The sequence below is a fragment of the Oppia nitens genome, unplaced genomic scaffold, assembly GCF_028296485.1.
Source record: "Oppia nitens isolate AA-2021 unplaced genomic scaffold, nextdenovo-longstitch-racon4-pilon3 scaffold29_pilon_pilon_pilon, whole genome shotgun sequence".
Lineage (NCBI taxonomy): Eukaryota > Metazoa > Arthropoda > Arachnida > Sarcoptiformes > Oppiidae > Oppia > Oppia nitens.
The window spans coordinates 860,447-879,517 of NW_026533209.1; the positions used below are offsets into that span (position 1 = coordinate 860,447).

Here is a 19,071-nt window from a genome sequence, read left to right on the forward strand (position 1 = left end):
CATTTCGTGTCAAAAATTTGTTGTCACAGTCCAGACAATTGTATTCAATAATATTATCCTTTTTATTACAAAGCAATGAAAGATTAAATGTCTTATTGTTTGACTGATGTCTCACAATATTTTTGTCTTTACTTAATATGTGATTATCTTTGGCCTTATTTTCTATAATTTCTGTATTATTTATTTCAACTATACTTTCTTCACGTCTGATATTATCATTCAATTGGATCCCATTATCCATCACTTCATTGTTCTCTATATTAATATATGTATTGGAATTGACTCGTCTTTCATCTTCATCCGTGTCTTCATCCAAATCATTGTCAAAATCTTGTGTATCACTCATATCATCACTAATTATGTGATTCATTGTTGTCTTTGATTTACATCTTTGTTCATTATCTTCATCTAAGTTGACATCATTTAAATGCAATCCTTTATCTCTTCTTTGATCACAAATATAATTCAATTGATGTCTTAAATGATTGAACTTGTCTTCAGTGTTCAGTTGTGTCTCAAACTTCTTGTAAATCAAATTCAATTCAGTTTTCAATTCATCCAAAATTTTGAGACATTTATTGGCAAACAATAACTCATTGAGAAGTCGTTTGTTTTCAGCCATTAATTGATCCACAATATCATCGACTGTCACAACCATTGATGTCATCATTCATTCAATACATTCATTCAATAAATTGTTTTAATTTGTAATACAATTGACATTCAATTCATTAATAATTTGTTTGTCATTTGAATTAAGTATAAAAACATTTCAATCATAAGTTTTGTTTGTTTGTAAACATTGATTGCGAGGGACTGTCAATACATTGAAAATACCACAAAAATATACTGAATTTAATCTAAACTATAGACTTTAATGTATTACTTAAGTATTGTTTAATTGCTTAATACTAATACTATAGTATAAAATTTAATATTATATACTGTAGTATACAAATAATATTTAATATTAATAATATATGTGAGAGCACAGAGGTTAGGGTTTGGATTGATGGGTGAAATTTTAATAAAAACTTTTTATATTAATTTATAAAATGAATTGAATGATGCAGTCGTTTAAATGATTTAAACAAATATTTTATTTATCGTTTCAAAAAGTGTTTAAAATAAAAGTACAGTAATTTAATCGGATAAATATTTTGAAAGTTGTGGTCACAATGTATTGAGTAAAACCTCTGTAAGCTCTGATTTTGGGTGTCCAGTGACTGGACTTATATATGAGTCACTCAAAGATTGTATGCCAGAGATGACCTCAATTTTATATATAAAATTCATGATAAATGTATTTTCATTGTATGGTATGTTTATAATTTACAATTATGTTAATTGAGATAAAAGTAACAATATTTTAGTTTTACAGTCGGTAAATGTGTTTCAACAATAAATGTAGTTATTGTTATAATAGTAAATACTTTTAGCATATTTGTACTGAGGTTTATAATGTCGTATCATATTTTATATTTAGTATAACTTTCACATTAGTTATGCTAATACTGGGAATGGTATCATAAAATATAGTTAAATGTGTTGACAATAAAATTAAACTACAATTATTTAGAGATATTTATAGTTATATGTGATAAAATCAATTGTATGAATATTGTTAATGTATTTCAGTATGTATTAGAGTGTACAGCATTAATATGTGCCATACATTTCGGTATCTACTGAAATGTATGGGTATATGTGTTCTATGTATATCAATGTGTAGTAGAATGTAAAGCAATAATATGTGTCATGTATGGGCATATGTTTTCAATGTATATCATTGTGTATTAGAATGTAAGGCAATAATATGTGCATACATTTCACTGAGAAAACACGTATGTGTTTAACTAAACAGATATCAGTTATTTAAATGACAAAAGTATTTTATTAAATGAAATGTCATTTTAAATATTGACATTTCATTTGGCGAGATTTTTCAATTTATTTATAATCATTTGTTGTTGTAATTTCATGCTGGGGATACGAGCAATTAATCAATTTTTTAATAACTAAATTAATTAAATAAATATATTTAATAAAAAAAATTAATACTTACTTATTTATAATTAGATGGTTTGAAAATAATTATATATGGTAGATATGTACCATTTAATTGATAATATTATATTATAACATATAGGTATAAAAAGTACCAAATATTGTCTATATGATTAGAGTAACTATTTATGTATATATTAAAAACGATTTTTTTCAAAACCAAAACAATAGAAATTCAAATAAAATAGTGTATGTATATGAATTTAATATTATTTTTTTACAATTTTTACAAAGTATCGATAATGTTATATAGTTATTATACACACTATTTTATTTGTATGTATATATTAAGTGTAATCTATGATAAATCTATGTGCTTGTGCTAAGTTTACTATTGTTTTAGTTTTGAATATAATATAACAATTTTAATGTTATACTTTATTGTAATGTTTATATGCAATATGTTAGCCAAATAAACATTGAATTATTGAGCAATGAATGTATGCTTTGTTAATACTATTTACATATAAGTTATTGTTATTATTGCTCTTTTAATTTAATGTAAAAAATTTTAAAAAAAACTTACTGTAAATTATAATTAAATGCAAACATTTTTTACTATATGTTATATGTGCTTATGATAAAAAATGGATATAATTATAATATAGTTGATTTTAAATGACTATTTTTCGTGTTTATTATTATTTACTGATATATCAATTAATACAATTTATTTTTTTTCTATTAAACTATTAAATTGATTTTTACAGTAAAAATATGGTTCATATGTCTCGACAAACATACAGTATTTATTTTGTTTAAAAAACATTAGACAAGATATTACATGAAAAACTTTTTTAAAAATAATAAAAATGATAAAAACAAACAATTTTATTTCGATTCAATTTCAATAGTATTTTTTGCAAAAATACTATATATATGATTTCAGTAAAAGTTTTATTAATAATAATTATTATTATTACTAATCTACAAATAATAATTGTATTTATCAGTGATTTTTAATATAAATTAATATACGGATTAAAACCCTAGCAATCAATTAAATCATATTTCATTTTTATTTAATTTTCACAAGTAAAGATCTTTTTTGTTAATTAAATATGATTTTTTGTAATCAATTAAAACTAAAGTACTTTATTAAGAGATAAATATTTATAAAATTTTATATTTAAATATATTTCTAAAAACATGTTAGATATTTTGTTCAAAATATTAATAAATTAACTTTAAATACAATTAAAACATTTATATTTAAATATATTTTTAAAATGTATGTTATTTATTATTATTATAATTGGGACAAAAGTTTAAAAAAACTTATTTTAAATATTTATTTTAAAAAATCATTTATTGAATTTTTATTATTAACATGGATAGGTCTGTAGTTTTACATAATGAAAGAGTATTGTTGCAAAATATGCAAACATACTTCAGTATCTTTTAATTTAATTTTAATGCACTTAAAACTAAATCATGATTCAATTGTTGGTGAATATTATCAATTAAATGGTACATATCTACCATATATAATTATTTTCAAACCATCTAATTATAAATAAGTAAGTATTAATTATTTTTTATTAAATATATTTATTTAATTAATTTAGTTATTAAAAAATTGATTAATTGCTCGTATCCCCAGCATGAAATTACAACAATTTGTCATTATTTAAATTGACATTTTTTGGTGCTTTAAAGTTAAATATAGTCAACATTTGTCATTTTAAAATTATATATTAATATATTTATTTTAATAAACGTAATATATAAAATAAATAAATATAATGATAAAATTTGATAATAGTAAATTAACATGATTATTATAATGCAATAAATAAATGATTATTGTATTTTTAAAATGTAATTTTTATTAAATTAATATAAGACAAAAATATAATAATAAATATATTTATGTACAATTTTTATATGACAACTATTGTATTTATATAATATAAACTCATGAGCACTGAAATTGAGACATTTTAAAAAAAGTTTAAATACTCATAATTTTTTATATATTATATTTACCAAATATTACGTCCAAATAATAGAGTAAATAAAATCCTTTAAAATGATATATCACTCGATATATCAAATGTAAACAAACATTTGATATACGCGTGTTTAAAAAAATGGTAGGTCCGGAAATCAACGCGCGTCAAACCATCCTCTGGCACTGGATCAACACCATCGACAGTGTCAAAGAAATCATCAACAAGACCGGGATAGCCAAATCAACCGTTTATAGGGTAATCAACAATATCAAGGGGGTAAAGGGTTCGAAAGGAAGCCAGGATCGGGTGCAGTGCCGAAACTGAACTCCAGTGATCGCTGGAGGATCAAACATTTGGCCATTAATCACGACCTCTGAAGTTCCACTACCATCGCAGCCGAAGCAGCAAAGAGAGGAAGTCCTCAAATTATCAGATGGACAAGGACTATTTGTCGGTCACTAAAGAAATCCGGGATCACCAAATGGCACCCGAAGTTGACCACAAACCTAACCCCACAACAAAAAGCTAATCGGGTACAATGGTGTCGACAAAACCGAAACAGGGATTGGTCACGGGTCGCTTTCACTGATGAGAGTAGCTTCCAAGGGAGAACCCGACCCTCAAAACCAACCCCAAAACATGGACCATCAATAATGGTTTGGGGAGGTAGTAGMGCGAGAGGGATGACAACTTTATCTTTCATAAGAGGACATCTCAACGCTTAGGGATACCAGGATGTCCTCCATGAGCATATGGGCTCTATTTGGTCTCTTTATGAAGAAGGGTTTGTCCTCCAGCAAGATAATGCCACCCCTCATACGGCCAGGAGCACCAAAGAGTGGCTAGAGAGAAACGGGTATGAGGTCTTACCCTGGCCAGCCAACTCACCCGACCTCAATCCCATTGAAAATCTCTGGAGATTKATTAAGGATGAGTTGGAAAGAAGAGCTGACCGCTCCATCGACAACTGGAAGAGGATAATCCAAGATATTTGGGATAATAAAGTCCCAAAATACCTGGATTCCCTCATCAACAGTATGCCGAACCGCTTTGAATAAATTAAATTATTAATATTTATTTTTGTATTTAATTTGATTTAATTTAAGTCTCAATTTCAGTGCTCCTGAGTTTATATAATAATAAATATGTATAAAAAATTATATAGAGTTTTTGACCTGATTTGCTAAAAAAATAACTAATTAAAAAATTTTAGTATTGAATCATTGATTACATACCTTGTTTATGATTAACCTCCTTAACAATTACGCAATTTCTGAAAATTAAACAAATAAAATACTGTATTAAAAAAATTATTTTTATTTTTTGGTAAAATTATATATAATTTACTTACATTACATTGAATTGATAGTCCATCGATTTTCTTAGTTATTGGTAGCAAATCTAGAGTAAATTTGATAAAAAAAAATAATTAATGATAATTTAAGTTATGATTGTATACAAACAATATTTGAGAAATAATATTGTTGTAAATAATTGACAAAAAATAGCAAATAAAAACAACACAAGTTTTATAACACGTTATTAAACTGTTTTATAAATATTTTAATATGCCATCTATTTATTGATAAAAATATAATTTTTTATTATATTTAATATAATTTTATAATTTCAATTTATTTTATGAAATTTGTCAATTTATAATATGACATACAAATAATTTATCTATATTTTTGTAAAGTTTGCGTTACTAATATATATTCTTGCAATAAAAACTACATTACAGGGGCTAAAAGGGGTAGTTATAATGTAAACTCTAATTTTAGATTAACAATATTAAAATCATGTTTTTAATAAGTTATTTTTAATTATAATTTTGTCAATTTATTAATTGACAAACTATACCTTGTTTTAAATAACATTTATTTATTTATAAAAATACTTTTGTCAAATATTAAAATAACATTATATTAACATTAAAATTATTAAAGCGCATGTCCTTTGTATGTATATTTTATTTATTATTTGTGTCGTTATTTAATTAGATATTATTTGTTTGTCAATTTTTAATATAACAAATATTAAATTTTTATTATACAACATAAATCTATGATATGAAGCCTAACATACATTGATGACAATGTTTTCTGAGTGTTCGGTAACTACCGAAATGTATGGCAACTATATTTTTAATGTATTTTAAGTCAAAATAAGTTCAATTATATAGTTTTAAATTTCTCAAACTTATGGCTACCTTACATATATATATATTTAAAAATTAATTTATAATAATTACATTAATTTTTACAGTATTATATTATTCAATAATATTAAATAATTAGTTTCATAAATCAACTACATTATGCAAATTCATAAAAACATTTTTTCATTAATATTTGTTTTCAATTTATTTCAATTTCTATTAATATATTCAAAACAAAAAAAATAAATTAAATTAAAATTAGGCAATAATATTATACAGTTCAGTGAAATCATTGTTTTTGGTGAACTTGTTTCATATGTTTGTAAATATTTGAATGATGAGCGCACCGGTACTCACATCCCGGCCAACGACAGGCAAATGGTTTAACATTATTATGAATATTCAAATGGAGCTTAAGTTTATGTTTATCGCCAAACCGTTTGCCACATTCAGGCCAATCACACCTAAAGTTTTTCTCTCCCGTATGGACTAACTTATGTGGATTCAGATCAGTTCCATAATAGTCACAACCCGGCCAATCGCACCGATGGTATAATCTTTTGCGATTTGGTCTAAATTTCCGTTTATGATCGTCGACACGATGTCTGTAAATTTCTTTATCCGCATAAAACAGTTTCCGACAATCCTTTTCGGGACACTGGAGTGTCGGCTCTGACATGTGTTCGGCCAAATGACGGGTATGTTTGTGCTTTTGTTTGAATTGTTTGTGAYAGCCGTCGACATTGCAGACATATTTCTTATCCAAGTGCCAGTCTCGGTGATAGTTTAAACCAACGGACGTTTTGAAAGACCTATTGCAGCCATCGATATCACAAACAAACGTCCTGTCCGTCGAATGAGTAATCGATTGGTGTTTACGAAATGCATACATTTCCGCTGTCTGATAGTTGCAACCGATATAATCACATTTGTAAGGGAATTCGCCGCCCAATCCGTGTTCTCTCATTTGGTGATTGATATATGCTATTTGACTTCTATACTTTCGGCCGCATTGAGGACAGTTGACCGCACATATCGAATGGTGTTTACGATATTCACAAATCGTTTTGAATGTCATCTGACAATCACTATTCAGACACTTATATCCACCCGTTTTAGACCAATTGGCTCTTTGTTTGCCTAACTTTTTCCGATCTAATGATGTCTGCGATTTATCTCGTGATGAGTCGTGACAATCACTATTAGTAGACAAATATGGATTAGTTGTCATTAATTCTTGTTTGTTGTCATCATTTGATTTGGTCTTCTTTTTACGTTTTTTCGGTTGACTTTTCTTTGTCGTTGTTTTTATTATTTCATTGTATTTTTCACTACTAATTGTTTGTGGTTTCAAATATAAGGATCTTTGTTGACCACAACTACTGTCAATAACTTTATTGTAATTTGTCTTAAGTTTCAAATTATCATTAATTTTGTTGTCTCTATAACTAATAATTTTTGTATTATTTAATTGATTTATTTGAATTACATTTTCATTTTCTTCAAGTCTGATATTATCAATCAATTGGATCCCATTATCTATCACTTGATTGTTCTCTATATATCTATTGGTTTTGTCTTGTATTTCATCAAAGTTGACATCATTTAAATGCAATCCTTTATCTCGTCTTTGATCGCAAATATTATTCAATTGATGTCTCAATTGGTTGAACTTGTCTTCAGTGGTGAGTTGTGTCTCAAACTTATTGTAAATCAAATTCAATTCAGTTTTCAATTCATCCAAAATATTCAGACATTTGTTGGCAAACAATAACTCATTGAGGAGTCGTTTGTTTTCACTCCACAATTGATCCAAAATGTCATCAATTGTCACAACCATTGATGTCATCATTCAATACATTCATTCAATGATTGTATACTTAATTGACAATCAATTTAATACTTTAAAACTTAATTCAAATATTTGTCTCAATATTTAATAATCAAATATTTTGTGTTTGTTTGTAAACATTGACTTCGAGGGACTGTCAATATATTGAAAATAATAAATTATTTAACATATTATTTATTAATTTACTGAATGGCATTATAATAATTATTATTAAAAAGTAATGTAATATTTATTTTTTGAAAAATTTATTGAAATAAGTATTTTACAAAATAACAAGTTAAAAAAAAAAAAAAAAAAAAATCAAAATCTTTAATAACGTATATATTATAATATTATATAGGTTAATAATCATTGTTTTTTGTGCACTTGTTTTATATGTTTGCTTATATTTGAATGATTAGCGCACCGGTACTCACATCCCGGCCAACGACAAGCAAACGGTTTAACATTGTTATGAATATTCATGTGTTCAATGAGTTTAAATTTGCCGACAAAACGTTTACCACATTCAGGCCAATCACACGCAAAGTTTTTCTCACCCGTATGTCTAGTCTTGTGTATTTTCAATCCTAATCCATAATAGTCACAACCCGGCCAATCGCACCGTTTGTATAATCTTTTGCGATTTTGCCTATATTTACGTTTATGATCATCGATACGATGTCTGTAAATCTCTCTATCCGTATAAAACAGTTGCCGACAATCCTTATCGGGACACTTGAGTGTCGGCTCTGACATGTGTCCGGCCAAATGACGGCCATATTGTTTCTTACTTTTGAATCGTTTGTGACAGCCGTCGGCATTGCAGATATATTTCTTTTCCGAATGTGTCGCCCGATGCGAGTATAGACCACTTGTCGTTTTAAACAATTTACCGCAACCGTCGAAATTACAGACAAACGGCCTCTTATTCGAGTGAGTAACCGATCGGTGATTTCGAATCGCATACAATTCCGCCGTCCTATAGTTGCAACCGATGTAATCGCATTTGTACGGCAATTCGCCGCCAACTCCGTGTTCTTTCTTTTGGTGATTGACATATGATCTCTGGCTTCTGTACTTTTTGCCGCATTGAGGGCATGTGACCACATATGTCGACTGATGTTTACAATACTCCCGAATCGATTTGAATTTCTGCTGACACTCGCTATTCAGACACTTATATCCTCCAGGTTTAGACTGGAGGTAACTGACAGGCCGTCTGTATGTCGATGACTGTTGATTGGTTGTCACTGATTCTTCATTTTTATTAATCTTACTGTTATTTTTGTCACCAATAATTGTCTGCGATTTTGTCTGCGATGAAGATATTTGTTGACCACTAGTACTGGGATTAACCTCTAATAACATTATATTTTTGTGATCAGAAAACATGTGATCAATCAGAAGATTAGATGATATAAACTTCTTCTGACAGTAGAAACACTTATATATCAGATTCGGATCCATTATATTATTTATTAGTAATATTGAATTGTTGACTGTCTTGTCATTTGTCTTATGGTTATTCAAATTAACTTTATTTCTTATTTCTTCAACATTGCTATCTTTACGGATCAAACTATTGTTAACTTTAGACACAATTTCTTTAGAAATCTTTTTATTTGATTGCCTTTTCTTCACTTGATTACTAATGATTTTATGGCCACTTTTTGTAACATTTTTGGCCATCAAATCATTGTTTGTATTATTCTTTGTTTGCAAATCAATGTTTTGTTGATTAATACAATTATCTTGAAATACCAATCGTTTCTTATGACTGTTAAACATGTGATCAGTTAAAGCATTTCGTGTCAAAAATTTGTTGTCACAGTCCAGACACTTGTATTCAATAATATTATCCTTTTTATTACAAAGCATTGAAAGATTAATTGTCTTATTGTTTGACTGATGTTTCAAAATATCTTTGTCTTTACTTAATGTGTTATTATTTTTGGCCTCATTTGCTATAATTTCTGTATTATTTGATTTATTTATTTCAACTATATTTTCTTCACGTCTGATATTATCATTCAATTGGATCCTATTATCCATCACTTGATTTGTTTTGTTTTGTCTATTTTCTTCATCGATGTCTTCTTCCAAATCAATGTCAAAATCTTGTGTTTCATTCATATCATCACTACTTATGTCATTCATTGTTGTCTTTGATTTACATCTTTGTTCATTATTTTCATCTAAGTTGACATCATTTAAATGCAATCCTTTATCTCTTCTTTGATCGCAAATATAATTCAATTGATGTCTCAAATGATTGAACGTGTCTTCAGTGATGAGTTGTGTCCAAAACTTATTGTAAATCAAATTCAATTCAGTTTTTAATTCATCCAAAATTTTGAGACATTTATTGGCAAACAATAACTCATTCATAAGCCGTTTGTTTTCACTCCACAATTGATCCACAATATCATCGACTGTCACAACCATTGATGTCATCATTCAATCAATCAATGATTGTATACTTAATTGACAATCAATTTAATATTAAAACTTAATTCAAATATTTGTCTCAATATTTTGTTTGTTTGTAAACATTGACTGCGAGGGACTGTCAATGCATTGAAAATAATAAATTATTTAACATTTTCACATAAATTAATAAATTTCACATTTATTTCCATACCATTACTATATTTTTCAATAAAAAAAATTGTACATTTTTACAAAAAAATATATAATTTTAAAATTTATAAAACATTGATTTTTTATACAAAATTATTAAATTAGTATATATTTGAAAAAAAGTTTTGTAACGAATTACATATTAATATACTACTAAAATATTTACAAATTTGGTTCAATTATAATTGAATTTTTAAAAAAATTAAACATATTTTGAGCACATATTTTATTAAACATTTTTAGAAATATATTTTAATATCTCTAGTAATAAGTTTTATAACATCTATGATATTATTCAGTGTTGAGTCTTATAGAGTATATTTAATTTATTAATCATTATTTTTGGTGAACTTGTTTAATATGTTTGCTAACGTTTGAATGATTAGCGCACCTGTATTCACATCCCGGCCAACGACAGGCAAACGGTTTAATATTATTGTGAATATTCATGTGTTCAATAAGTTTTTGTTTACTACCGCCAAACCGTTTGCCACATTCAGGCCAATCACACCTATAGTTTTTCTCTCCCGTATGGATTAGCTTATGTCGATTCAGATAAGTTCCATAATAGTCACATCCGGGCCAATCGCACCGTTTGTATAGTTTTTTGTGGCAAAATTTATGTTTATGATCATCGATACGATGTCTGTAAATATCTCTATCCGTGTAAAACCGTTTTCGACAATCCTTTTCGGGACACTTGAGTGTCGGTTTCGATCGGTGTTCAGCCAAATGACGGCCGTATTGTGACTTTTGTTTGAATCGTCTGTGACAGCCGTCAGCTGTGCAGACATATTTCTTTTCCGAATGTATCTCACGATGAATATCACAGTTGACCATCGTTTTGAATGACTTACCGCAGCCGTCGATATTACAGACAAATGGCCTGTCAGTCGAGTGTTTAATCCTATGTTGCCGAAGCATAGATGATGTCCCCGTCTCATAGTTACAATCATTGTAATCACATTTGTACGGCAATTCAATGGTTGACGATCCGTGTTCTTTCATTTGGTGAAATACATATGATTTCTGGCATTTGTACTTTTTGTCGCATTCAGAACAGTTGATTATACAAGTTGTCTGATGTTTACGATACTCCTGAAGCGTTTTGAATGTCATCTGACAATCACTATTCAGACACTTATATCCTCCGGGTTTAGACTGAATTACCCTTTGTTTGTCTAACTGGTCATTGTTTTTGTCATTAATTGATTTTCTTTTTCCACTTTTCGGTTGATTTTTCTTTGTTTTTATTAGTATTTTATTGTTTTTCTCTTCACTATCTGTTAGGCCTTTCAGTTTACATTTGTTTTTCTTCAATCGTATTACTAATTGTTTGTTTGACTTATGTTTTAAAAGATCTTTATTTCTGTTTTCTTTTCTTTCATTCAATTGTTTATCTAATATGTGGTTATCTTTGGTCTTATTTTCTATAATTTCTATATTATTTGATTGATTTATTTGAACTACATTTTCATTTTCTTCATGTATTATATTATCATTGAATTTGATTTTATTATTCATCACTTGTTTGTTCTCAATATTACTAAAAGTGGATTTGTCTTGTCTTTCATTTTCAACCATCCCTTCATATAAATCAATGTCAAAATCTTGTGTATCACTTATATCATCAATAATTATGTCATTCATTGTTGTCTTTGATTTACATCTTTGTTCATTATCTTCATCTAAGTTGACATCATTTAAATGCAATCCTTTATCTCTTCTTTGATCGCAAATATAATTCAATTGATGTCTCAAGTGATTGAACGTGTCTTCAGTGATAAGTTGTGTCTCAAACTTCTTGTAAATCAAATTCAATTCAGTTTTCAATTCATTCAAAATATTCAGACATTTATTGGAAAACAATAACTCTTTGAGAAGTCGTTTGTTTTCACTCCACAATTGATCCAAAATGTCATCAATTGTCACAACCATTGATGTCATCATTCATTCAATAAATTGTTTTAATTTGTAATACAATTGCTATTCAATTGACTAATAATTTGTTTGTTATTTAACTAACACTTCAATCAATCAAATGTTATGTTTGTTTGTATGTAAACATTGAGAGTTCAATTGTGGGGAATGTTATGTCATTTATAATGTAATGTATTTTAAATTTACAATTTGGCGGCAAAAATGTCATCACCTCATAGATACAAAATTTATTGTTTTTTTTAAATATAATTATTTTACAATATTAATATTATTTGGTCAAAAAAAATGTTATTAAAATTTAATAATTAGTTACTATTTTTACATGACTTTTAAAAAAATATATTAAAAACTATATAAGAAAAACAACAATAACAAAAAATTTATAGAAAGATATACAATAATTATAGCATTAATGTAAATAATATTATAATACATATGTGTACAATATTGTATATATTTATATATATTCTAGGTGAAATTATAATATATTGTCAAATTTATTTGTAAGCTATAGTAAAATATTTAATTGCAAATTTTTTTTAATTCAAATAATTTATTAAATTTTGCATTTTTAAAATTATTAATTTAAATAACTTACCGGTAGTTTAAATCCATGATAATCATTGTACCGATGCTTTTGTTTTGTGCACTTGTCTCATATGTATCAAAATATTTCTATTGTTAGCGCACCGGTAGTCACAACCGGGCCAACGACACGCATACGGTTTAACATTGTTATGTATATTCATATGATCGTTAAGTTTACGCAAATCCCTGAAACGTTTGTCACATTGTGGCCAAACACACGGATACCGTTTCTCTCCCGTATGAACTTCCATATGTTTGGCCAATCGTCTACCGAAATATTCACAGCCGGGCCAATCGCACCGTTTCAATGGCCTAATCATAAATTTATTATGAATCAACTTTAGATGCCTTTTCCGCTCTTTATCGGTAAAAAACTTTTCTATACATCCCTTTACCGGACATACGAGTATCGGTTCACTGCTGTGTTCGACCATATGTCTCATTAAACCATATTTATGTCTGAACTTTCGTTGACAGCCATCGACATCACATCTGATTACAATATTTTGATGAATAAGTGAATGTTTTTGTAAATTATCCGATGTTTTGAATGCTTTAGAACATCCACTGTTGGAACAGACAAATGTCTTAACGTCCGAATGTTTGCCATTGAGATGTACTTTCATTTGGTGATCGCTAAGACATTGAAATTGACAGTCAGTGTACTGACAATTCAACCACTTTGTTGTATCCCTTTCGTGATGTATCCTCTCGTGTGACCGTAGACTACCTTTTCCACAATATTTCTTATCGCAGCCATCGTAACGACACTTATATTTTCCACTATTTTTATCAAAAATCATTTTCTTGTTACGAATCTTTTTCATGGGTTTACATTTCTTTTGGTGCGACAAAAATATCTTTAAATTTTTGTAAGATTTGTTACAATTATTTAGTCGACAAATATATGAATTGGTTGTCGAGTCAAAGCAATCATTACTTGTAATCACTTTATTGTTTATACACTTATCATCAATTGTGAGGTCATCGCGACTAACTGATGGCTGCGGTTTCATCGGAGGTAAGAGTTTAACACTTTGTTGGTCACTACTACTACTACTACTACTATCAGTGATCAGTGTATCAGTTGATGTGTGGACAACAGTAACATCTTTGTGGTTATCAATGCCTTGATTATTGTCCACAACTTCTTGTATATCTTCTAAATCAGACTTAACCACAACTTGTGTATCATTTATATAATTTTTTGCTTCATTTGTATCGCTTATATAACATGTTTTCCGATTAATTTCTGCAAAGTCTTTATCGTGTCTTTGACTACAAATATAATTCAATTGATGTCTTAATTGGTTGAACTTGTCTTCAGTGTTCAGTTGTGTCTCAAACTTCTTGTAAATTAAATTCAATTCTGATTTCAATTCATCCAAAATATTCAGACATTTGTTTGCAAACACTAACTCTTTGAGAAGTCGTGTGTTTTCACTCCACAATTGATCCAAAATGTCATCAATTGTCACAACCATTGTTGTTATCATTCAATGTATTCATACAATCACTCAATGATTGTAAACATAATTCACATTCAATTGAATACTAAAAATCAATTCAAATATTTGTTTCAATATTCATAACAAACACTTCAATCATATGTTTTGTTTGTAAACATTAGCTGTAAGGGACTGTCAATGCATTGAAAATATTATAATATTAATAATTCAAAATATATTTATCGTAACAATTATTGTATAAATATAATTAAAAATATTAATTTTAAATAATTATTAATTCAAATTATTTCATTTTAATAAACTATAGACAAAATAAATGCTAATTTAATAGTTTTGATAAAATAAACATTTTAATTAGTTAATTAATAAGAATAAATCATATAATAAAACCACGGTTAAGAAAGGTTTTGGATTTTAGGGGGGGGGTAGACCGGGGTGAAATTTACAAAATTCTCGAAAAATCTTGGGGGGTATTGGGTGGGGTAAGATTTTTATTGCATTTTTAAACGGCAATTTTTTCAAAAATCATCAAAAATCAAGGGGTTCCCGAATATTCCCATGTAAATTTCATAAAATTCCCATAAGTTCCCGTATAAGTTCCTAGGAAAATAGGTAAAATTTCCAAAAATATAAAAAAAACTTAAATTTTAAGGGGGTCATTTCTCATGGTTTTTAAGCGACAATTTTTCTAATTTGGTCAAAAAGTCTGGGGGGTAAAATCCCAATTTCTCGATCTTAGGGGGGGAGTATTTTGGCCTTACCCCCCTACCCCCCTTACTTAACTCTGAATAAAACATATATTAAAATTACTTTTTCAACAATTTATTGAAATAATTATTTATACAATAATTTATAATTACACTTATTATTTTTATATTTAACATAAATCAATATACATTCAAAAATTAATGCTAAGTATAATAATGTCCATATAATTTATAGTTAAGTATAAAATCATTGTTTTTGGTGAACTTGTTTCATATGTTTGTTAATATTTGAATGATGAGCGCACCGGTACTCACATCCCGGCCAACGACAAGCAAATGGTTTAACATTGTTATGAATATTCATGTGTTCAATGAGTTTTTGTTTGCAGGCAAACCGTTTACCACATTCAGGCCAATCACACCTATAGTTTTTCTCACCCGTATGTATAATCTGATGTCGTTTCAGACTTAGTCCATAATAGTCACAGTCGGGCCAATCGCACTGTTTGTATATTTTTCTATTATTAGATTTAACTTTACGTTTATGATAATCTCTACGATGTATGTAAATCTCTCTATCCGTATAAAACAGTTGCCGACAATTATTATCGGGACACTTGAGTGTCGGCTCTGACATGTGTTCGGCCAAATGACGGCCATATTCTTTCTTACGTGTGAATCGTTTGTGACATCCGTCGACATTACAGACATATTTCTTTTCCGAATGAATCGCCTGATGCGACTGTAGATTACTTGTCGTTTTGAATGACTTCAGGCAACCGTCGATATTGCAGACAAACGGTCTGTCAGTCGAATGAGTTATCGATTCATGATTTCTAATCAAACCCAATGACGCCGTCTGATAGTTACAGCCGATGTAATCACATTTGTACGGCAATTCGCCACCCAATCCGTGATCTTTCATTTGGTGATTCACATAAGATCTCTGGCATCTGTACTTCTTAGCGCATTGAGAACAGTTGATCAAACAAGTGGACTGGTGTTTACGATACTGCCGTAGTGTTCGCAATGTTTGCTGACAATCGCTATTCAGACACTTATATCCGCCCGGTTTAGACCGTATTACTCTTTGTTTGCATATCTTTTTGTGATTAATATGTTGTAATAATAGGACTTTTTGGTAAAGTTTAGGTCCTTTAAAAACCATTGAACAGTTGCTACACTTATATACAACAATCGGATCCTTTGTATTACTTATTATCGGTAATAATAATAAATTGTCGTCATTTGTCTTATGATTATTCAAATTATCTTCATTTCTTACTTCTTCATCATTTCTATCTTTACGGATCAAATTGTCTGTATGTTTGGACACAATTTTTTTGCAAACTCTATTAATTGGTTGAATTTCCTTCACTTTTTGATTATTATTATTATTAATAATGATTTTGTCTTCAATTTTTATTAGTTTTTTATTTTTACATTTCTTTGCCATTAAATCATTGTTTGTGTTATTCTTTGTCTGCAAATCAGCCTTTTGTTGATTAATACAATTTTCTCGAAATATCAATCGTTTTTTATGACTGTTTAACATGTGATCCTTTAAACTATTTCGTGTCAGAAATTTGTTGTCACAGTCCAGACACTTGTATTCAATAGTATTATCCTTTTTATTATAAATTAATAAAATACTGTTTGTCTTATTGTTTGATTGAAGTCTCAAAATATCTTCTCTTTCATTCAATTGTTCTCCTAATATGTGGTCATCTTTGGTCTCATTTGCTATAACTTCAGTATTATTTAATTGATTTATTTGAATTACATTTTCATTTTCTTCAAGTTTAATATTATCAATCAATTGGATCCCATTATCCATCAGTTGATTGTTCTCTATATTTATATATGTATTGGTTTTGTCTTGTATTTCATCTAAGTTGACATCATTTAAATGCAATCCTTTATCTCGTCTTTGATCGCAAATATTATTCAATTGATGTCTCAATTGGTTGAACTTGTCTTCAGTGTTCAGTTGTGTCTCAAACTTCTTGTAAATCAAATTCAATTCTGATTTCAATTCATCCAAAATATTCAGACATTTGTTGGCAAACAATAACTCTTTGAGAAGTCGTTTGTTTTCACTCCACAATTGATCCACAATGTCATCAACGGTTACAACCATTGATGACATTGTTGTTATTACTATCAATTATTGTGAAACTGACAATCAATAGACAGTTATTTTTTAAATGATTTAATTAATTAATTTAGAAAATTATTTTTTTTTTAAACTTATTTATTACAAAATAATACTATTATTTATTTTCTATCAAATGTTATGTTTTGTTATTCAATATCATTGAATACATACTAATGTAAACATAGAGACAGTGAGGGACAGTCAATATATTGAGAAAAAAATTACATTAATTTATTGTATATAAATAATTTCATTAAATTTATATAACAATAACTTTATGTATTTTTTCCTCTCAATGCATTATGTAATTGTAATTCAATATAAAAATACTTAATTTTATACTAAATTGTTTGAAAGTATTGTAAATAAAATTTTTATATATTATAAAATCAAATGTCCATAATATTTAACATTTTTTATGTATATGAAATAGTAAATTGTATTAACAATCAGCTATCGATTAGCCCCATAAAAACAATTGAAATCAATATCTCTCTAATGATTTGTAAAAACTAAAACTTTAATAAAAATAATTATATTATATAACAGTATATTTGATAATTTATTTTGTTAATAAAATTTCAATGTTTTTTATAAATTAATTTTTAATTATTATATAGTTATGATGTTTATAATTGGTTAACTTTTTAATGATATTAATTTAATTATTTTTTAAAATATATAATACTTATATATATAAAATTTTACAAAAAAATACATTAATGCTGAACAAATAATTAATAGTATTATATAATTTTTTAGCTATATGTTAAACAGTATAAACACAATAAATATTGATTGTAATAAATGTTTATTGTTTACTTAATGAAAAAAATAATTTTGTAAAAAAAATAATTGCAAAATTTTAATAAATTATTTAAAATATGCTAAAAACAAATATTGCTATAATTAATAATAACACAAAAAACATATTTTTATTTTTCAATTTATTGATATACAGGTATATACTTTGTCATGCAATTAAATATTAATGTGTTTATTAACACAAATAAACAAAATAATAATAACTTATTAAATTAATTAATTAAAACCTATTGTGTATTTTGCAATATATTATTTTTATAAAATATAAAGTTAATAATTGAATAAATTAGTAATTTTTTCTATAAAAACATTATAGTTTGTCGTTTATTTTAACAGTATATCAGTTGCTATTTTTTTGCTGTTTTATTTGTCGTTGTAGAAAATATTATTAAATATTTTAATAATTTTATAAAATTGCAATAATTTGTTTATTAATATAAATATCAAATTGTTGAATCATTGAAATTATTTATTTTTTACTCAACATGAAATCAATAATAATTGTTTCATTAATTGTTATTTATTTCACTGGTATTGCTTATCAAACTGTAATAAAAGGTAATATAAATTTTTTTATATAAAAAATAATGTTTTATTTTTATTTAATTAAAAAAATAACAAATATATAATTTTTTATAATTTAAAATAATCAGATTGTAAAACTATAAAGTGTGATAAACCGGGAACCCGATGCCAATGTCAAGATCCTTGTCCGCCTACATGTGC

General features: G+C 27.2%; 5 protein-coding genes across 5 annotated transcripts; all 5 read right to left on the reverse strand.

The window, feature by feature from the left end:
- Positions 1–6,447: 6,447 nt before the first annotated feature.
- On the reverse strand, positions 6,448–8,039 carry LOC128954800 (zinc finger protein 510-like). The gene has a single exon (XM_054300399.1). The coding sequence runs from the start codon at positions 8,033–8,035 to the stop codon at positions 6,473–6,475; it is 1,563 nt and encodes a 520-aa protein (XP_054156374.1). The 5' UTR covers positions 8,036–8,039; the 3' UTR covers positions 6,448–6,472.
- A 333-nt stretch (positions 8,040–8,372) lies between these two features.
- LOC128954742 (zinc finger protein 91-like) lies at positions 8,373–10,462 on the reverse strand. Its single transcript, XM_054300338.1, has one exon. It carries the CDS (start codon positions 10,460–10,462, stop codon positions 8,384–8,386), a length of 2,079 nt encoding a protein of 692 aa, XP_054156313.1. The 3' UTR covers positions 8,373–8,383.
- Positions 10,463–10,959: 497 nt separating this feature from the next.
- LOC128954799 (zinc finger protein 677-like) lies at positions 10,960–12,654 on the reverse strand. The gene has a single exon (XM_054300398.1). It carries the CDS (start codon positions 12,605–12,607, stop codon positions 10,994–10,996), a length of 1,614 nt encoding a protein of 537 aa, XP_054156373.1. The 5' UTR covers positions 12,608–12,654; the 3' UTR covers positions 10,960–10,993.
- Positions 12,655–13,218: 564 nt separating this feature from the next.
- Positions 13,219–14,670, reverse strand: LOC128954743 (zinc finger protein 260-like). Its single transcript, XM_054300339.1, has one exon. The coding sequence runs from the start codon at positions 14,668–14,670 to the stop codon at positions 13,219–13,221; it is 1,452 nt and encodes a 483-aa protein (XP_054156314.1).
- An 890-nt stretch (positions 14,671–15,560) lies between these two features.
- On the reverse strand, positions 15,561–17,511 carry LOC128954744 (putative zinc finger protein 730). The gene has a single exon (XM_054300340.1). The coding sequence runs from the start codon at positions 17,509–17,511 to the stop codon at positions 15,610–15,612; it is 1,902 nt and encodes a 633-aa protein (XP_054156315.1). The 3' UTR covers positions 15,561–15,609.
- Positions 17,512–19,071: the final 1,560 nt, after the last annotated feature.